This window comes from Nelumbo lutea, chromosome 3, assembly GCF_056320005.1.
Source record: "Nelumbo lutea isolate HS-2025 chromosome 3, American lotus-T2T, whole genome shotgun sequence".
Classification (NCBI taxonomy): domain Eukaryota; kingdom Viridiplantae; phylum Streptophyta; class Magnoliopsida; order Proteales; family Nelumbonaceae; genus Nelumbo; species Nelumbo lutea.
The window spans coordinates 101,438,562-101,460,854 of NC_142686.1; the positions used below are offsets into that span (position 1 = coordinate 101,438,562).

The window sequence follows — 22,293 nt, forward strand, 5'->3', positions numbered from 1 at the left end:
TGGAACATCATCAACTTAAGGCGATACTACCTATAGACCGCCAAGTGAAGTGGACGAAATCGTTACCAGAGCCTAAGGGCCAAGATGCCGAGCTAACAAAGGAACCTCGGCATAGGCAAGAAAAGAAAAGTCAGCCAAAGACTCAGGTGAAGCGGGGAAGTATTAAACATCGAGACAGGTCACGCGAGTGCAGTAACCCGAGCAAGAAACAGATCGGGCATATGGTCAGTTTGGCAAATATGGTCAGAACAACCAACACTTAACCAAGAGAAAAGTCCATTCCATTACAAGATAAGGAAGGGTGCATTTGATAAAAAAAAATTGCATTTTTACAAGCCCAGAGCTACTTCTTCATTATCAGAAGGCACTTCGACAACACCCGAAGGTCCTACCTCGCGCTCGGAATCTGGCTCACCATCGGCAGTGTTGGCCATCTCCTGAGTTATGCACGAAGTGGATATGGCACTGATATCGAGCTCGGGGTACGTGTTTCGGATCATCCACCGGCTTAGTTTAAATCCCCTTCTGTATGAGTCCACCATCAGGTCACCAAAATGCGGCGAGGCGATGTACTCATCAACGGCCTTCTTCTTGGCATCTTCGATGCCTTGAGAAAAGATCTGCGTCCTCTCCCTAATGTCCTCTTGAAGGTATTCAACCCAATGCTGCAGATCTAGCCTCAGGTCCGCCATGTGCTTCACAACAACCCCCATGGCCTCGGCATCCCTCTGAAACCTTGCCTGCCTGGCCATAGCAACGCGAGCAGCCTCCTCAGCAGCACGAGCAGCCGCCTCAGTATCTCAGGTAGTCACCTCGGCGGCATGAAAAGCCTCTTCGGCAGCTCACGCTTGCCACGAGCTCCTCTCCACCTGAGCCGCAAAGGCATGAATAGAAGAGTTCACCTACCAAAAGGAAAGAACAAGTGATTAAGAGAACGACAGCAAGAGGGATAAAAACAAAAAAGCTCGACAAGAAATCTGACTCACCACCATAGCATGAGTAGCAGCACGACAGACGACCTGGTTCAAAGGAAGATCGGTCCAGGCCGCGATCTCCTCGGGGAAGGTGGCCTCCCTACTCTTCTGAAGAACGTAGTTCGGTGACAACACGCTCCTGAATTCCCCTTGAGCTCCCGAGCCTGAGGGCCCTGCTCGCATATGAGCGGACCCAGAGTAAGCGGGAGAACTAGAGTAGGCAGGAGCCCTGTGTGAGTAGTCTCGGCATAAGGGGCCCCTGCCGCTTCTTGCATTGAAGGAGCCACCTCGGGCTCCCTGGGTGGATCCTCTGACGTGTAGTCTGGTACATGAGGCTCCGCATCCTGGGGCAGCTCAACACGAGTTCGCTTGGTGACTCGCTTCCTCCTCTTCATGCATTGGAACAGGTGCCCACCGCGAGTCCTTTCTGAGTCCATCACACCTGCAAAAAAAGAGTTTGACATAAAAAAAAACGAAAGAACAAAGCAAAACAAGAAACCTTTGAGCAAGGAACCTACCCGAACTCAGGCCGACCGCAATGAGCTTGGCCTCCGTCAGGTACTGATGGCATTTTAGCCCTAGTCGTGCCCATTGCCGGAGGCCCTTCACCATCTCTTTATCAAGCGTAACATCGGAGTCAGGGGTAGCCATCCCCCACCCGATCTGAAAAGGCCACCCTAATGCACTTCGCACCCCGAAGTAGTCCCGCTTCCACGCCGAGACCTTGTTGGGAAGTTCGTGCAAGAGCTTAAAACCTGGGCGAGGGGACGGGTAATAAGCTTGCCTACGCCCGGGAAGGGGACCCGCTTGTTTCTTAAGAATTAAGATAGAAGAAAATACCTCCAAGTCTAAAGGAAAGCCCTGTTCGCAAAATAGGGAGATTGTCCCCACCAAGTTACGAATGGAGTTCGGGTGAAGCTGGCCGACAGTAACGCCGAAGTGATTCAAAACTTCGACAAGAAGGGGGTGGAAAGGCAGTCGCAGCCCCGCAATGAGCTGCTCCCAAAATATCACGATCTCCTCAGGACCGTGTTCCCAAGGAAAGCTACCCGAAGGAATGAAGTAGGCGTACCCCCCCAGGAAAGTTGTAATAGGTAATAAGAGATTGGAGCCCCTCTGGCATCATGGTCGAATGACCAAACCTGTCTAACATCCGACCTCGACGAGAGGTAGACGCCAAACTGCCCGAAGTGGCTCAGCCTACGGGCTCAAACTCTTCCTTAAGTTCTACCTCAAGTTCACTAAGGCCATTGGGGGATGCAACTCGGTTCGTAGAACCTGCATCAAACCCACTCGAAGAACCGTCTGAGCTATCCAAGCTAGACATCAAGGAGAAAATGTAGATTCCAGCAAAGTACTCACCTGAAAAAAGGTTTGAACAGACTTCGGAAACTGGAACAAGCAAAAACCTTGAAGGCGAACTAAAAGCCTAGACGCGAGCTGAAACTTGTACGCGAGCTTAAGAAGCAAAACGCAGAAGTGACAAAGCGACAGGGGTCCCCCACTATTTATACCCGCAGTAACCGAGAACCAACAGTGCAGATCAGAGTCAATCCGATGGCCCGCATTCGCGTTGACCGCACGTCCCCTGAGGCTGAGATGTGATTGGCGCACGTCTTTCTGAAACTGACAAAACGCCGGCGCACGTCTTTCTGAAACTGACAAAACACCGACGCAAGCCTTTCTGAAACTGACAATATGACATCACACGTCTTTCTGACCAGCGCACGTCTCCTCACCTTTCAAATGGCAGCGGTGCGTTTTTTCAAATTCGAAAAAACCCGCTGTCACATTTCCCAGCGGCACGCTTTTTTGAAAATTGAAATAAGCGAACGGAGCCACGTCTGTCAGCATTTGTAAATAGGTAGGCGCGTCTCCCACCTTTTGGGGGCTCGAGAAACCCAAAGAACCCTGACAATGCACCTCGAGCTATCAAAATTTGAAGTACGGGACAAATCCACCTGCCACCTCACGAACCCCCCGCACCATGGCAAGACCCTTAGCACGCGGAGTGGGGGGCAATTGATGAAGGAAGATTTGGCCCGACCTCGTAATTACGCAACACGTGGCAAAGGCAACAGCTCAGCGCAATAATGCGCCCAAGGCGCGAGCACCATAGGGAGGAACCAGCGGTCCAAACTCCCTACTAGGAGCCCGAACTCCCTATTAGGAGCTCGAACTCCCTACTAAGAACCCAAACTCCCTACAAGGAGCCCGAACTCTCCCTTAGGCCCTGAACCAAGCACAAAGGGCAGTAACCCGAACTGGCCTGCCCCATGGCAGTTTGAGACACACCTCTATCCGTACTCAAGACTTCACATTACTCACCACTCCAGCACCTCGCCCCTAGGACGCCGAACTGAACAAACATACCATGCCTGACACCGAGGAAGTTCGTATCCAGGGGCGACGCACCTAACTGACTTGGGATCTGACGCTTGACAGCCGCATTTCAAACGGCCGCCTGCCACTGCCACTTGCCACCACCATCTGACGGCTCCAACAAGGAGCAATGGCGGTTCTGCCCCAGCAGAAGGGGTGACAGCCGAACTGGCAGAAGCACAGAAGTAATCATATCCGACCTGACAGAAGCCTCAGAGTGAGTGTGCAAAGTGGTTATAAAAGGCCCCCTACCCCTAACAACAAGGTATGCAAACTTTGCGCCATCTGATTTTATCTTGCCTTTGAGAGAATACTAACTTGAGGTTCAGAGCAATCTCACCGGGTTCCCCCCGAAGTTCCCTCATCTTCTCTGTTTTAGACTCCCTGTTGCTCCAGTTAGAGACAAGGTCATTGATAGTTAGGACCGAACGGATTACACACCATCAACATTATAAAATAATCAAAATGCATAAAAATATATGTGAATTTACAAATTTTTCATTTCTGATCAAGGGTGCAAAATGGTCAGAACTTTGAAAATCTAAAAACCTTGCTCAAGACCTCCAATCTCCTCATACGGATCTGATGAGTGATGACTGGCTCATCAAATTGTACACAGAAATTCGCTCCCTCCAGAGTTTACCAAAAGAAGATGCAGTAAGTAATATGGGCACCAAGCTAGAAGTTTTTGGCTAAAGATCAAACGCCACGCAGATTGAGTGGTTCAAATGATGAGTTTGATGGGCCACACACATTTACGGTGAGAGATCTACATTCTATGGAATATGATAGACCTTCACATACGCACCAACCTATGTCTATGTGCACAAAATCCCTGTCACCACTCACCAGATGATTGTTAGTAGTAAATGATAGTCAAAAAGTGGAATATTCAAAATTTAAATGATTAAATCGAAACGCCCAAACCAAACCACTCATTCTTATCCAACGTTTTTTGACCGTTGTTTTAAAATTGAAATTCCCCTATTTTAACTGCTACCAACTACCATAGCTCTTTCATGCTAAACCGGTCCTGCGGAGTGGACCATATTTATTAACCCGATCCTGGCATCTCAGCCGTCCACATTGCCTGGGACCATGTTTGGAGGTCTAGATTCTCTGGGCTTCCCAGAAATGTAGTCCTCGGGATCACCCAAGAAGAAACCCGAGAAAATCTTTGCTGGAACACGTGTCCATCAAATAGCGGGTCCCGAGTGGAGCGCAACTCGCGAACTTTTCGCGTTTAATTTCTTGATAAAAGGCCCCGGCCCATTAAAATTAGCTAAAGCCTACTAATAGCGGCCCACCGTTTGCTGCGCCAATCTCCGGTTTTGCTCTCAAATGACTAAAACACCCCTCGAAAGTCGGAACATAGCCCTAATTTAACAGTGGCAGAAGGTTAGCTTCGTCAGTTAAGAGCCGCGCTGCCGCTGCTGCAGCCTGTAGAGCAATCATGACCTCTGAACTTTTAGCTTTATTCTTTTTTTTTTTTTTATTCAATTCCTCCTCCTCACGTACAGACAAAATCGTAGCACCGCAGCTGCTCCCACTCCCATTTCCCAAATGCCCAATGCTCATTCATTACCTCTGCCTTCTCTTCCTACTTAAGAAAGCTCTCTCCTTTTTTGCTTCCTTTTGCTTTCATGGATGGTGGAAAGATCATAGAAACCTTAGACTCACTCTGGTTCTTTTCCAATATCCTCTCATCATCACAACCATTGTCAAATTCCTGTAGTGATGGGAAGCCTGCACAATCTCAATCTCCTCACAACGACTCTATCAGTGCAGATGAACCCAAGCCCACAATTCCAGTCCTTCAGAAACAGCAGAATGAGTCTTCAGATTCTGACATTCTCGGCGGAACAAGCTTAAAAGACAGTGACTCGGGTCTAAGAACTGAGCTGCAGAACATGAAGCCAGCCGACATGGAAGCAATGAAAATTTTGGAGTCAATGGAGAAGGAACAAAATGGCAAGAGAGACAAGAAATGGAGCAAATGCCGTTCAAAGAGAGGAAATTCTCACAAGAAGAAGGAATTCAGTCAGAGTAAGGGTTCTGGTGATTTCGATTTTATTCTTAGAGAAGTTAGGCTGGATGGTGAATCAGTATTCGGCATTCCAGCGCTTCAGATGATCGAGAGAAAAGGGTTTCAGAGATTTGGAGACCTGCATCATTTGAATATGCCTCCACTCAGCGATGGAATGGCAATGAAGAAGCATCTCAAATCATGGGCTTATGCAGTTGCATGCACTGTCAGATAAACTAATAGAAACTTGCTCTAACTGATTTCTTTCTGATATGGGTCTTGATAGCTTCGGGGTTCTGGTGGTTAACCTTTACCAATTTTAGGGTTTTTACTTTCCTTTTTTTCCTTTTTTTTATGACAGTGTCGATGATGGACTTGATGTTTCATCAAGGCAGAAGTAGTCTAACAAAAAGGTTTCTCATATTCTTGTTCTTTGGAGGTAAATGAGTATTCTTGTTTTGTTTATCTTTGTGATTTGCAATACTGGGAAGATATCTGAAGCTTCAAGTTAGATCCATATACTTCTATACTGAAAGAGTTCAAGAATAAAGCACTATTAAATTTCTTCTTTTTTCTCATTGTATTTGGCTTTATTAAGAAGGTTCCTAGTTACAAGAATAGACAGTATTTTACATGATTAGACGTGAATTTATATGAATTACCTGAGTAGATTAATTGCAAAGGATTCTATCGATAATTAGCTTTACAGAAATCAATTATGTGGGGACTCAGAAAAGTGTAAGTGTATAAAATTAGCTTTTCATTCCTTGCTGTTGGAGATTGCCTCAGGAAGCTTGAAAGTGGGAGGCCTATCAGCACCCTTTCTTGAGTACTCCCTCCATCTTCGAGCAGCAGCAGCAGCTCTCTTTGCCCTCTCTTTCACTTCGTCTGCAAAAGAATTGTCATAAGTTTACTTTCCAGTAAATGTTTGTATCTGTGCACGCCAGAGAGAGATAGAGAGAGAAGAGAGTTGTTGAGGCTAGTTATAGAGACGTGGTGTCTCATTGGGCCAACAAAAAAGACAAGAACCGGTACATTGCTTGGTGATTGCAATCCATCAAAGGCAATGCATCGTTGGGTTTGAGCCGAAGGACAGTTTCAATAACAAAGACAAGAACCAGTACATTGCTTGGTGATTGCAATCCATCAAAGGCAATGCATCGTTGGGTTTGAGCCAAAGGACAGTTTCAATAACAAAGTGACAATCATTGCAAGAACAGGGGAAATTTGTATCACTAGGAGACGCTCTTCCACAAATACCAGACAGTTATACATGTAATATGATATATGTAGAATGAATGCACTTCTTCTGAGAAGCAAAGAAGAGGCTAAAACATCAAAACACTTGATGACAAGCTTTTGGGTATCATTGTAACAGTAGTTTGGTTTACCAATCAAAAACAAATCAGTAATTTGGTTTTATGCAAAAAGGTAAAAATAGCAACCCTGATTTATGGAAACTCCAAAATAGTCTTTTTTGTGAGAGACTAGTTTATACTATGAGTGGTGACTCCAAAGGAGCTGCCAATTTGCAAAGAACCAACCGTGGCCTATGAGAAACTATGTTGCAATAATCAACAATCCAATTGTTATACTATGTTCCATTTCTAAATAGAAACTATGTTCCAGTTCTAAATGGATTATGGTAACCATTGCAATCAAATGTCAAATTCAACCGAGATCTAGATGGGCTAGAAGAACAGCAAATGGCTTGCTTGATGCATTAGCCAAGCAAGGGACAAACAGGACTGAGCTGTTTTGGGCTTCTTTGTCATTTTCTATAACAGGGTTATTCTGCATGTTGTAACAGTGTAACTTCATTTATATGCTTTTAAATAAAATTTACAATTCCCAATCAAGAAAATGTCAAATTCAATCAATCAAGAAACCTATAAGTTTTCCAAGTTAAATCATGCCAAAATAGAACAAAGGATTAAATGCTCATAGATGAACCACTTAACAGGTGCCAAAAGTATGTTCCACATATGCAACTTGGCCCTGGTTAGCCTGAACCCAATGCAAAAAAGTCAGGTTGGGTTGGTCAAGTTGAAATTCAGGTTAAGGTTGGGGCTGAAAAAAATGAACCCACCTTTAACTTCAGGCTGGCTTAGGGTTGTATTGGGCAACCCAATCAACACGTCTCCATTTTTGTATATATGAATATTATATAAATGTTTATATGCATGTACTTATGCATGGAATTGGGGTTTGCACCACTTGTTTATTTTGCACATTTTGCCTATAATACCTGTATTTTGGTAGTCTTTTGGCTTTCCCCAAAGGTCATTCCAGTATGGTCTAGGTTTGTCAGAATCCTTTTGCTTCATCATTCTCAATTTAGCTCTTTCCTGCATTCATTGTTGGAAGGCATACATGAAAGAAAATGTCATTGGAAAGAGAAGGAACCAAAAAAAGGCAAATGTGGATGAAATGTATATATCTTAGGTTTTCTAGTTGGATCACTTAGTGAGCTTCCCTAAACAACTAAGGAATCTTACATGTGAGGAACTAGTTTTGACATCAAAAAGCAATCTTCAGTTCTCTCCCCACCCTCTGTTTATGGAAAATTTCAGCACAAAACAATTCTCCAAGTGTGCAAAATACACTTTTGCAGCTAAGTTCTATATTCTAAAATTAAAACTTTGAATAGCTAGTGTTAAATCATGAAAATCACCAAAGGTAGAGGGACATATGGCTGATATTGAAGTGAATGCAAATTGATCAGGTGGTGAATCCAGCAGATCACCAGCAGATCCCCTATTTGATTGAAGGTTTGGATCCACCACAAGATCCTGCATGTTGCAAATTAGGTGGATTCATTTAGACAAGATCCCTACTTGACCCAAGTAGATGAATGATCCGGACAATCCTAATTTATGATAAATGAAAGTCCCTTCCCTAAACCATCTAGGTCAAATACAAGTTAGCAAAACCTTATCCCAAGTATATGGAGTCCGCTACATGGAATCCTATTTTGCCATTGCCCTGGTCATTAATGCTGGAGTATCCTCTCTAGAAATTTTATTGCATTTACTTTAAACATAAATTACAAATTGAATAATGTTGATACACTAACACTAGCTAGAGGCAAGATGTAAGTGAAAACCAACATGACTTCTTACCAATACTTTTGATTGTCGCTTTTCCCATCGAGTGTTCGCCTGCCATAAAAGTAATATATTAGAAATGCCATATGCCTCGTCTTTTGGTGGACAGTATGTATCTATGTGTCTGTAGATATTTGCAATCTACTGAGGTAATTTTTCTTTTTGAGTATTACATGGTACACATTACAGGGGGGTTAAAGGGTGGGGACAGAGAAGGTGCACGTGAGGTTCACTAATGTTACCACGGAGAGTCTGCAGTTACATGGGTTTGATCCCGCCTCCATATTCAGAGAGATGCCAACTGACCATCTAAGGTATTGGGTCATCGGCATCTATCAAGGTAATTTGAAGAACCAATTCTTCAAGGTCTAGCCATTCAGATTTATGTTCTAAGTTAATTCAACAAGTTGAATAGAAAAATCATTGCTTCAACCCATAGTTTTGCCATGCAGGATAAAGAGAAGTTCTAAAATTCAACTCATCTTATCTAGAAGACCAAAAATGAAATGCTCAACAGGTTGACCTCCATTACAAATCTTTCAGCAATGTACAGATTAATCTTTTGAGTACAAATATAAGAATCAGATTGTACTTTGATTTCATGACTGATGGAGAATGAAATTTTCATCTGACCTGGGGATGTGATATATGCCACCTGCATCTTTTTTTTTCTTTTCCTTCATTTTTTTTTGGAACCCCAAAGTTTCTTCTAGGTTGAGGGGTGGCCGACCACCTTCAAACTTTATTAGTATTTGAAAAGATAAACCTACAATTTTATATCAAGGATTTTGGAGGGGGACTTGGCCTTTACATTGTCAAGGCAATGCTTAGGCAGGCGCCTAGGCAACAAGCCACCCTTGGAGGTTCACCTCACCTAATCACCAATCTGTTTAATACAGTGCGTTATAAAATACTTTTATATTCTTAATTTTTTGAGGTTATAATTATAAAATATTCATTATTAAACTAAAATATTCATTTTGTGTGTTTATATACTAGTTTCTTTTTATTATTTTCTTATTTTTTAGGGTTTAATCAACAAAAACATTGCTAAATGCTGTATTGAACCCTCAAAGACTTCAAAACTTGAACAATAAGGAAGAACTTAAAATGTTGTCTAATCAGCACATTTTCTTCTACCTTTTCTTTTCTTCTTTTCCTATAAACGTTGCTAAATGTTGTATTCAACATGAAGTTTATACTTTTCTTATGAAAATTATGGGTAATTATTAAAGAAAGATGGTTATAGAACTGGAACTACCCTAGGATATATGTTTTTTACTTGAAAAAAAAAATCCATTGCCTAGGCGAATAGGCAACAAGGTGCCCCCCTGTTGCCTAGCCTCACCTTGGCACCTTGAAAACTATGCCTAAGTGCACTACCAGCAGCTTTACAGTTACTTTTTCTTCCCTCTCAAACTTGCTTTGACCAAAGTGGAAACAACTGTCGCCTAGTTTCCAAAATATTTGAGTCAAAAATATGATAGCGGAGATGAAAATTTCATCCACTTGTCATTCAGAGTATCTTTCCAAACAGGTTTACTGTTAATGCTGATTGCCTTTCAAGAAACAAGTGAGCCATCACACTCTACCCTGAATAATAAACCATATATGTCAAAATACAAATATTTGATGATTTATTAATCCTCCTAGAGAGGATAAAAGAAAAGGGAAGAAACTATATTTTTTGTGGTTTTTAGAACTGACGTTAAGCCAACTTTCACAAACAAATCATGCAAGAACTCGAAGTACCAGTAAGGCATTGCCAAACCACAAGGCAGTCAAATTGAAGTTTGTCAGTAGATAAAAGGAATATATAGTATTACCATTCTGAAAACGTCAACTGATGAAGCTCCCATTCCTGAAAGCATCAGTGCAACCTGTTCACATTCAACTGTTACTTTTCATGGTTATAAGCAATACAAGAACTGCTATTTTCATCTCAAGGGGGAAGGTGGAATTCTGGAAGACTTGCAATTGCAACCTCTATTTCATTCCATGCTTATTAATTTAACTAATATCTGATCAACAAAATACCTATAGCTATCGGAAGGAAATCAAAATAAAGAAGAAAACATAGAATGCACAAATCTAATGTCATGGAATAGTAAAATATAGACAAAATTTCTGATTTAACTGGTTACCCTGATGGTCAAAACCTAAAAACATGTCAGTCAGTAATCTAGGAGATCCTTTGGAATAAAGACGAAAAGACAAGTAAAATAATTTTTATTTCTTCCTTTTTTTTTCCTAATTTGGTAAGAAATAACACATTGAACAGTGAAAAAACAATTGTAAAAAAGTAGCTGCAAAATGATGAAGTGAAAATAAAAGCGGTCAAGGATTCAAGAAGACCTGGAAACCAAAAACAGGTCTTGGAAAATGGCAGCCCCCCAGAATGGTCATACCTTTTCAAAAATTGTAGAATCAAGGTCAGGTGTTGATGGAGATAAGAGCAGGGACTCAAACTATTATCTTATAGAGTTGTAAGGCAATTGGATGGCGAAAAAGAGGGTTGCAATTTGAGATTCTAGAGCTTGTTCTAAATTCCAGAAAGGTAGTCGTTTTCTAGTTAAAGGTCAATTGGATTAGAGCTATTGGAATGTGTATCCACATTTAAAGGATCAATAGTTCTGCTTGAGGCTAAAGGGTAGTGATGGCTTATTTAATGCCTATAGTTCAGGTCTATTCCAGGACAAGAGTGAGGATGGATCTGCTTGAGGTACTGAACTTGGTTTGTGTCGTCCATGTTCCAGTCTTATATATATATATATATATATATATATATATATATATATATATATATATATAGTTCTGATTAATTGGTGCGAGTTGTAAGAAAATAGTTTTAAAAGGGTATTTTGGTTATCCTATTCTTAGTACTTATTTCAGCATTCAATATTTGGAAATATAGTTAAATAGATTCCAGTAATAAAAAGGAACCAGCAACAAGATGTAATCAAATAATAAGAAAGGGAGAGATTTTACCAAATCAAGTTGAAACCCTCTCTCAAAGCAGACATATTAGACACCAGAAGGACCCACCAACCTTCACCAAGATGTTGAAACCACAACCAAAAGAAATGGTGAGAAACCTCTTATTGAAGATCTTCTTTAACCCTGGTCTTCTCTTCCAAGAAACTTTTTTCTTTACCCAAAGAGATTACCGTTCTCTTTCTAAGAGGTTGCCACCCAGTTTTTTTTTCCATTCTCTTTTTTGTTTCAAAAAGGACAGATAAAATGAGGGTTGAAATGGCCATCCCATTCTTACATGTGTGAGAGAGGCTTCTAGGACAAACCAAAGCATTTTATTGGTAAGTGGGTGATACTGCTACCAGAAAGAAACAAATAAGTTTGGAAATGGGCACACTTGTCAACATGCATGTGCATTTTAGCCACTTAACAAGAATAAAGACAAATATCGCTCCCACCATGAGTAAGGACACTGAACAAACAAACATGTGCTATAAAAGAGAGTCCAACATCCTTCACTGTGTCTTTTAGTTTGTTACCTTGTTGAGCAGGTGGGATGCACATGCTTTTGGAGAAGAGCACAGAACTTATTGGTCATATCATATGGTAATGGCAAGTCCTACTACTACTACCACCATTTTAGCCTCTGTGGAAGCCTTTTTCATACATGTGTAGGGGAGAAGAGATCTTTTTGGATTATCTTTGGTATACTCTTTAAGGAAAAAAATGCTAGACTAGCAAGTTTCTTGAAAATAAGAGGAGAGAAAAGCTTTCCTCTTGAAAACAGAGAATGGGAGAAGAAAATAATCCATCAAAATATTTTGTCAAGTTTTTTTCCTTCTACAGTTTAATATATCTCCATGTGTTGGAGATATATTTTCAAGAAAATATATCTACGTTTTTTAAGAGATTGTTCAGTCAGAATTTGGTCATATTTTCTACGTTTTATTTTCAAGAAAAAACTTCACTTGATGATTTATTTATCTTATGACAGAATTTAATGATTTAATCCCTTGATGTTGGTATCCTGCAGCAATGACTAGAGAAGATTGCAGTGTGTTATATCAAACTAGGGACATGATTTTTTCCAGACTATTCTCATTTCCTTCTTGTTGAATTGGTTTCCCATTGTCTTACTATTAACGATCCCCAGATACCTTATCAAAAAAAATCCTCAGATACCTTAATTATCAAAAAAAAAATCCCCAGATACCTGTAAAAAGGTGTCATTTCATGTCAGATAATTCAATTATTGAGGTAAACTCTGTATCCAGCACCTTGTCCAGCCATGTCCTTGGTTCCTTGCAGTATAACATAGTTATTCACCTTGAATTTACCTTGGATTTTTTTACTCAAATTACCTATTTTTACCAACTAATCCTTCAAAACAATTACGCATCTTCAATTAATTATTAGTACAAATCTAATCACGGACTTCAACCCCCAAGCATCTAGCAAAGTGAAAAAAGAAATAATGATTGAGCTTTAAAAAATAACTTTTGGTAATAGCTATTTGGGATAAGGGTCATTTCTTTGTATAATGGTAAGTTCTCAGGATGGCAAGCATGAAAACATGGGTTCAAGTCTGAGAATTGCCATTTTGTGCAAAAAAAAAAAAAGAAAAAAGGAAAAAATAAAAAGAAAAGGCCAAATCTTAGGATTTATCCAGTCTGCCCCTCCCAAGAACCCAGATATTTGGGACAAACATTGGGCAATGACCTTTTTTAATATCATGTTGGGATATGATAATGAATGCATATTATTTATCAAATGTAATCCCTCGTATATTGTAAATGAATGGTTATAAAACCCAATAACAGAAGCTTGCGAGAATGGTAAACAATTTAATGTGTTAAAGAAAGATTTTAAGAAAATTATTACCACAATAAGTAAAAAAGAAACCAATGATAACATTGCAAGAAATGTTAGTCCATCTTACATTTACTCTTTCTACCCTGCGCATTTCATCTTCAAGAAGAGATAGTTGTGCAGCAGAGGTCCAATGAATACAATCAACAGGGCTGAGAAAGCAGACAAAAAGGTTATACAATGAAGCACAGACTCTATGCTTCTCTGATACAGAAACTCCTGTACTAAGAACGTTGAAGGAAATTTTGGATTAAAAGCATTTCCAAAAGCATGATACTATTAATGAAGAATAAGGTTTCTAACAATGGCAAACACAAGATTACAGACAGATTTACAGAAAAGTAGAAGTACTTGAATGTTGATTTCATGTTAGTACAAAATAGAGATTTGAGGTACAAAGACTCCTGTCAAACAAAATTTTCCAAGTTTAAAAGTACTTAAGAAGCTCTAAGTTCTGATATCTTACTATTAAAATCACTCATTTAAAAGCCGTAATACAATTATTTCTTTATGTTTTGGGGATACTTCCACTTATATTCATCTCCATTTTCTCATATAAATATCAATTCTAGGTTAAAGAAATACCTAGAAATCAGCTTTTAACAATGGAAAGGCAGTAGCCAAAATTCAAGGAAATTTCTTATGTTACTTCTGTATCCAACATTAACCACCATAACAGAAGCATCTTAATCAATACATGGCAAAGTTAACAGTTGTTTTTTTTTTTCCTTTTTTTGCTAGAGAATATTTTAGTTTTATATACAAAGGACCAATATGCAATATCAAAGGGGAAATTTTGATAATGACAGTACAAAACAGCTGACCGCATATGTTAGGTTAAGACTTTGTTGACTTCAGTTTTCTTTGACAAAAGTGATGCAGATGAATGCAAAACTCTTTATAAAAAGTCTATGACATGCCAAAAGAATTAGCTTAAGTACTTACCAACTATCAATGGCTTCTTGAACTAATTCTGGGTTTCCAGATTGGCTACAGACTCTAGCTCTACCAAAATCTTCCTCAATTGCAAATACATCTGGTGCTATATTGGCACAATTTTTACAGCCTGAGAAGATAACAAGGATCACATGATAACTACCTGTCAAACTTCAGGGCCTCTTATATGCCAAACGTTTTGTTCTTAGCAACATACATACATGTATGACTTATTATGTCTTCTGCTCAAGTTTTACCTCTCTATGGCATATGAATATATGGCAATATAGAGGGAGAGACGACGGAGGGAATTTTTTTTTGTATGGAGAGGCAAAAAAAATCAGAAAAGTTTCTCTTGTTAAATGAAATGTTCCTCCACTAAGGAAATAAATAGCAAAGTCCACTCATACCTATGCAACAAAACTCATCAACAAATGCATGATCCTTTGGGTTTGAATCATCCATGAAAGGGTTAATTGCAGTCAATGCATACCCATGGATTTCATCATAAACCATGCGTTGAACAGGATCACTAAGTACCTGCACAGAAAATATCCTCATTAACCCTAAGCAAAGGTAAAGTTTAGACAGTTTGGGGCATACTGGATTCACCGATTCGGTTTGGGAACCCACCGCATAAACCTCATTGATGAACATGCAGAAGTTTGTGGTCTCCGGATCATTGCCACTCAAGTCTGGATGGCAAGCTTTCATGCAATTATAGTAAGCCTTCTTAATCTGTGCCGGTGTTGCATCAGGCAGCTGGTAGCATGGACCAACAAGTGGTGAGGATCTCAAAACAAACAATACATTAAAAAAAAAAGAAAAAAAAATACATTGTTGAACAAGAATCAAAGAAGAAAAATCAAGGTAGAAAAATACAAAGTACATATATTTATTATTTGTCATGAAGAAATCACCTGCAAAAATTCATCAATCCAGATTATCAAAATGCTATATGGACCATAATACAAAAAGCATGTCAGTTAAATATGTTCATCCTTCTTTTGGCCTCATTTGGATGGTCAAGGAGATGCAGGCCAGTATAGTATCAGAAATGTGATGGTGCATTTTTTTTTGCTTTCCAACCCAAGGGTTGACCCTAGGGGTGTCAATGGATCAGTTTTGTGTTGGAACCCATCCAAATCAAAATCAATTTGAAACGGGTTGGATGACCAATAAGACATATTGAACTGGACCAGTCCAGCCTTAATGCTCCAAAGTATTTATTGGATTGGATTGGACCTGGTCCATCTGTAATGGATTTGTGTCAGACCAGGTTGGATTGAACCATTATTTGGTCCCTTGACAGAAGATAAGAGTATGAGTGCCAATGAACCAGGTTTTGGTTGGACCCAATCTAAATTAAAACCAATTTGAACAGATTGGACAGTCCAGACATTGAATTGGATCAATCCAGAATGTTCCAAAGTATTTATCGGATTGCATTGGACCTCATCCATCTGTAATGGACTCATATTGGACCAGGTCAGATTGGACCAATATCTGGTCAATTGACAGCCCTAGTTGACATATAATTTGCATATATCCATATAGAAAATACAGATTACACCTTCAGACTGGTTGTATTTAAAAAAAATATATGCCTATCTCAATTCTTCTTAAAGTTACAAGCAAGAAATTGAAGCCTATTAAAACATATAGACCAAATACAGGTGTTAAATAAATATATGCCCAGCACCTTATGAGTAGAGATATACAGGCATGTAGAGCATTGGTGGAAACTAAAGAGAAACTGCTCCCTATACATGTAACAACAGATTAAAAAATTAAAACATATAAAAAATATATTCACTTTCTTTTGGAATGGTTCTGATCAAAACATTTACACTAGATGCACAGAGAAAGTTAAAGAAAAGATAATATACAATATGGGAATTAATCCAAAATTTGTGAATTCATCCCAAAGATGTATACTCGTTGCAGTTATACAGGCTTCAGTATGGAAGTGGCAACACCTTGTACATTCTTCCCCTTCAACCCGCAACTTTCCCAAGTTACCAGCATTTAGAAAAGGTGCTCCACTTCCATGACATCCATTCATCTCAAAATGTAGTAAAAGAGCTCAAGAAAGCCTCTAAGGACCACATACAAAGCTTAACCACATCTGAAAGCTTTAGCAGAATTTCTATCAATCAACAATGATGAGGACATCATGAGATAGACCCATTGATTCCCAAGAAAGAGTCATTACCTTCTCCTTAGTAGAAAGAAGCATCTCCAATAGGACCACTATAAGGCCAAATTATATTTCATCCCGTCTGAAACAAATTCCCAACACGCAAGCATTATGTTGATTGTCCTTGCATATTGATTGATTATGTCCAACACACTCTGCTTATTACAAGAATATACTCTCCAGAATTGAATTCTCTGAGTAAGTTAATATGAAGGCAAAGGTAAAAACCCCAGGCAATTCCACTACATGGTAGGTTATGTCAAGTAGAATAACCAAGAGACTAAAAAATTATAATATTGTAAGACTGTAGAAGCATTCTAGGTTCTACTGCTGCTCGATCAAATACTTACATGCTCAAAATAGTTACTGCAAGCATAAACTATACAAATTCCAAACTTCCTATAACCAATCATCCTTGCCTATAAGAACCATATCAAAACAAATTTGGCGAATGCAATGAGTTGGGACTTAGACTAACTGCTACCCAAGGTCGATCTATCCTATCTACGTTAGAACGAATACAACACTAATGTGAATAGATTGATCATTGGTTTCTTATGATCAGACCGAGTAATTGCAACAAGACGATCAGGTCAACTATCCCCTCCACAAAAACCATATTGATCGTCGATGTGCATGACAATTAATGACAAAACTTATAAGTCCAATAAACAAAATCTAGAAACTCTCTTATAAGACATTCAGGAAAAATTCAACTAGCAACCATAAATAAATAAAATTAACAGAAGTAGAACAATTACCAGGCCTAAAACGGCGTAGTAATCATCGGCAACCTCCTCCTGCGACGTGAAGTCATTGTTGACTGTAGCCTTGATCTTGCAGCATCGTCTCCGGCCAGCAACAGCCGTCGACGGGCTGCTCTTCTTCGCTAACGAGCATCCTCTGTTTCCCGAATAAGAAAACTTTGATGGGTTCTGGAATTTAAGAGCATCTGTGCAGACGGAAGAGAGTAGTTGAGCCATCAATCCCAGAACCCAGGAGTGAAGAGTTGGTTGTGAAACAACCGGGAATGATTGTAGCGGGAGAAATGAAGCAGAAAATAAGAGATATTTTTTCAAATAAAGAACAATTAAAACTAAATTACGGAAAATCATAAAATATTGAGGAGGAGAAATTTCGCCAGCTCGACGAGCAAAATTCTTTTCACTGCTGACATGGCACTCTTTGAACCATTTCTCTCCTTGATATCTGGATTAACCATTTGAATACACGTGCCACGAGTACTTAACACGTGTCGGTGCGTGCTATGTCTCTTCTCTCACGCGCCAACGTCTCTACAGAACCGGCCCGAACCGCCGGAGATATTATTTACTGAACTTGAAGTCCACCATCCTCAATAGACTCCAGCTCTCGTAAGTCGTAGCGTGCAATGAATGGGACTCTAGTCTCTAGTTTCTTCTTCCGTGCACGTCATCGCCATCGATCAAATGGTCCCCCCATGGTTGTATTTGGTGGGGCCAGTAAGATGCCATTGGACCGTTGATTACGTAGAAATGACAAACCAGTAGTAGAAAGTGATACAGTATAACTGCAGCAGGATGAAAGCAAGGGCAACATTAAAAATTTGAGCCAAGACAACTGGTCATTCAGACGTCATAATGTACTTTTCATGGAACCGTTGTATTGACTGGATTACATTAGCCCATGGCCATGTCAGGAGTGCTTAAAAATAAGTGTTTATTTTAAATAAACGCTTATTTGGGTTTGCATCACATCATGGTATTTGGAAAATAAGTATAAAATAAGTGTTTATTTTAAAAATAGGGTTTATTTTTTAAGTCTAAGTTTTCACAGTTAAATTTTAAGTGTTTATTCATTTTTTTTCTTTTAAATTCTTATTTGAATTTTAAAATACCACTTATAAAAGTATTTCTAATTGAATTTTATAAAAGTGCTTTTGTAAAAATACTTTTATAAAATTACTTCTATAAAAGTGTTTTTATTAAAGTGCTTTCATAAAAGTACTTTTGTAGAAGTGTTTTTCATGAAAATAAGTTCAGAAAAGTTATTTTATAAAAGTACTTTCATAAAAATGCTTTTGTATTATAAAAGTGCTTTCGTAAAATTTGAAAGAAAATGAAGGACAAAATAGTCACAAAATGCTTATTTAAGTGCTTATTGGAGAAAAAGACTACCAAATAGGGGTGTCTATAGACTACAGTTCAGTTAACCGAACCATGGGCAATTTTTGCAAACCGACCCGATACCACCAATTTTTCCATTTCTCCAAATTGAAACCGAACTAGTACCATCGATTAACTGGTCTATCGGATTTAGTTTTTAACCAGTTCGGTTCTTCGGTTTTTTGGTTTTTCGGTTTTTTATATTTATAATATATATTATATAAATATATGTATAATATTATATTATAAATAATAAATGATATATAATATATTATAAATACTACAAAAATATATAATATATAATATATTTAAAAATAGATTATTATAAATATAATATATGCATATATTTATATATAATGAATAAAGATATTTATATATATAGAAAATATGTGACATATATTAAAATTATATAAAATATATGTACCGGTCAGTTCGGTTAACCGTAGGTTTTTTTATAAGTTAATCGAAAACTGAACCGATCCTTCAATTTTTAAAAAATACCAAACCAAAACCGAATTGATCGGTTCGATTAACCACATTTTTAGGCTCAGTTTTCTCAGTTTGATTCGGTTTTTCCATTTTTCATGGACACCCCTACTAGTACAGATGAAGGGTGATTTGGCATGACCTAGTAAGAAGGGGTCACGTGGACACAATCTACTCAAGGGGTGATAACTCAGCCAAAGGAACCCAATCCGCAACAATCGGAGCTCGGGTATTCAGTCACCTTGGCCCAAAAACCACCTCGGCGTAGAGACACCTCAACACCCAATCCAGTTTGAAGCTTAAGAGCCAAAACGCCACATAATCGACTCCAAAGGCCTCCCTAATGGACCCCAAATTTCTTAGGATCACGACGAGACTCATCCTATCTCCGCTTGAATCAGAGGAAAACGATAAACCTTATCAACTAACACATTGCTCTTCTTCAAAAACGGAACAGATCTTATCCGCACAGCCTGGAGATCCTGGAGAATTTTCGTAAGGTCCATGACTACTGCACTAAATAAGGACATCAAACCCCAAGGCAAAGGTATGTGTGATTATTTACTTACTACCACTCAAGCATTCAAGTATTCATCTCGCATCCACAGTATAGAACTGACTTAAGCATTGGAGCGACCTCACCGCTTTAGTCACTCCGGGTTCTCTGATCTATTATTTTGCAGCTTGGTCCAGTTTGTCGTGCAACTGGAGTTCGAATCATCTTCTAACTAGGAGTATCTAGATCGCGCTCCATCAATTGGCATCATCTGTGGGAATCGATCGAAAGGTCATCCCAATTTCAGTTGCAATTTTAGCTTTCGGTTTATCCCAATGGATTCTTCCAGCAACACCGGGAAAAGCATCGAGATGAACGTCATCAGGGGACAAGATCAACAATCAACCTTCCCCTAAGGTCCCATAGTATGCATCGATCAATTTACTATTCCTCTTACAGCTTCAAGGGTCCCGTCACTATCCATACCACAGGGCACTACGCAAGTGAGCGTCCCGCTTCCCCCAGTAGCCGTAACTTTCTCTAAGTCATCTGTGGTCTCTCCTAGAATCGGGCACTCCCAATAACATGACCGCGTTCAGTGCGTCTGGACAATACAGATCCAGATGCAACAGGTCCAACAGTTCCAACATTATCAACAGTACTACCTGTACCAGCAGTATGAGTAGCAATTCCCACCATTGTAGCTAAACCAGCAGCCAATTCCACCCTGGCCCCCATGGTTGTGTCAGGGCCAGAACCCAAATTGGCCTAGAACTAGCCAAAACGTCAACCGATCCCCCCATCGGGGTGAGGGGGCCTTGCAGGTGTCGGTTCCTCCTAGGGGTCAAGTTTCGCCCCATGGGAGGAGAGACTGTCAGCATACTCCTCTAGCCCCGCAAGGAAATTTTAGAAACAGGCTCGTGGATACTCAACTCAACAGGACTAATCCGACGCGACACTCTCAACAAGAAAATAACAGCTCGCGAGGACATAACAGCCAGCCCGGAGTTTGAGGTGCGAACTTGAGGCAAGACCCCTCGGTCCATCGTGATAGCCGGTATGAACTCCACAACTAGGAGAACCCGGCAAGAAGGAACCAGGATCCACCTCGCGACAATGTCTGTAGTGATGTCGAGATACCAGATCAGATCGAAATCAACAGCACCAACGCCGAGTCGATGAAGAAGCAACAGCGATAAATGCTGCAAGACATGCCGCTCCTCGGTTAGAAATAGTCCGCCAGCAAAGCCAAGCTAGCAAGCAGAGCAAGCTAAAGAAAAGGAAGAAGTGAGCTCGGTGACAATGAAGACTGCGCCTCCCTTGCTTTGCCGGTCATCTCCTTTGTCTCTCGGGCTCCTAGCAACTCCGATGCCGAAAGACTTCAAGATACCCCCGTTAGATAAGTATGACGGGTCATTTGACCCCAATGATCATGTGGATTCTTTCCAGTCTTAGATGCACCTAGCCGGGGATGACGAATCCTGCATGTGTGTGGCCTTCTCCACTACGTTCAGGAGGGTAGTCCGAACCTGGTATCTAAACCTTGCATCGGGCTCCACCAAAAGCTGGTCCCAATTTGCCGACCTGTTTACTACGCATTTCATTACCAGCAAGAAATGCCCGAAGTCGCAAGAAAGCCTTCTGAACGTGGTCCAGAGGGAAGGAGAATTAATCAGAAGCTACATAAAGCGCTTCAACGATACTTGCCTGTAGATACCGGACCTCGATCCAACGGTGTGACTCACTGTGGCAAAGAAAGGAATCACTCATAAAGAATTCAAGTGGCACGTAGCAGCTAACAAACCAAAAGATATCATCGAGTTCCTTAAGTTGGCAGATCAGTTCATCGGTACCGAGGAGGAGATCAACCAAAAGATTGACAATCCACCACCGAAAAAGAGGAAGAGAGAGAATGAAGGGACGAGTAATGGTGGGCAGAAAAGAAAGAAGAGCAAGTCCCCGAGTAGGGGAAGAAGCAAGTCAAGAAGTTGGTCCCCTTCGCACAGGCACAAGCCAAGTCGGCATTCCAGGACCTTGCCCGTGGAGAGAACAAACTATACGCCTTTGAATGATAAGCAAGGAGAGATCTTAATGGCTATTAAGGATTCCTCCTTCATCAAATGGCCTCCCAGGTTAAGGGGAGATCCGGCAACAAGAAACTTGGATGTCTACTGTCATTTCCACCAAGATCATGGACACAGCATGGAGAATTGCAGGAATCTCCAGGACGAGATCGAGGAACTTATCTGCCACGGGTACCTAAAGAATTACATATTGCGAGAAGAGAGGGGGCAAGCAAACCGATAGGCAGATCGACAGGGGGACCAAAGGAGGAATGACCTCGATACCAGTAGGCAGAATGAGCAACCACCTTGATAGCTACCAGAGGAAAGGCCAGTCTGTGGGGTGATCAATATGATCACCGACGGATCCATCATTGTCGGATGTACATTAGCAGATGGGAGGACCTCAGTCCGCGAATTGGAGAACGAAGGTGAAAACCCACCAAAGAAACCTTGGCTCGAGGAACCGACTTACTTCACCGAGGATGATGTGCGCGGGATTCAGTACCCGCACGATGATGCTTTAGTAGTGAAGCTAAGGATAAACGACTTCGAGGTGAACCGCATCTTAATAGACTCAGGCATCTTAGCAGACATACTCTTCAAGGAGACCTTTGACAAATTACAGTTACAGCAG

General features: G+C 40.3%; 1 protein-coding gene across 1 annotated transcript; it reads right to left on the reverse strand.

Moving 5' to 3' along the window:
- Positions 1-5,928: 5,928 nt before the first annotated feature.
- LOC148867204 (chaperone protein dnaJ C76, chloroplastic-like) lies at positions 5,929-17,644 on the reverse strand. Its single transcript, XM_088981505.1, has 9 exons — positions 17,229-17,644; positions 14,901-15,029; positions 14,678-14,807; positions 14,277-14,397; positions 13,402-13,483; positions 10,316-10,369; positions 8,505-8,543; positions 7,631-7,730; positions 5,929-6,270 (listed from the first exon to the last, which is right to left on the reverse strand). Exons 1-9 carry the CDS (start codon positions 17,580-17,582, stop codon positions 6,143-6,145), a joined length of 1,137 nt encoding a protein of 378 aa, XP_088837631.1. The 5' UTR covers positions 17,583-17,644; the 3' UTR covers positions 5,929-6,142.
- Positions 17,645-22,293: the final 4,649 nt, after the last annotated feature.

Bases quoted from the DNA above. Each gene is read 5' to 3' on its own strand.
- LOC148867204 (XM_088981505.1), bottom strand. From the start codon at position 17,582: ATGATTTTCCGTAATTTAGTTTTAATTGTTCTTTATTTGAAAAAATAT. The intron at 14,808-14,900 runs GTGGGTTCCCAA...TTTTCTGTGCAG, and splicing joins TCATCAATGAGGTTTATGCG to GTACTTAGTGATCCTGTTCA. The intron at 10,370-13,401 runs GTAAGATGGACT...GAATGTGAACAG, and splicing joins GCAGGGTAGAAAGAGTAAAT to GTTGCACTGATGCTTTCAGG.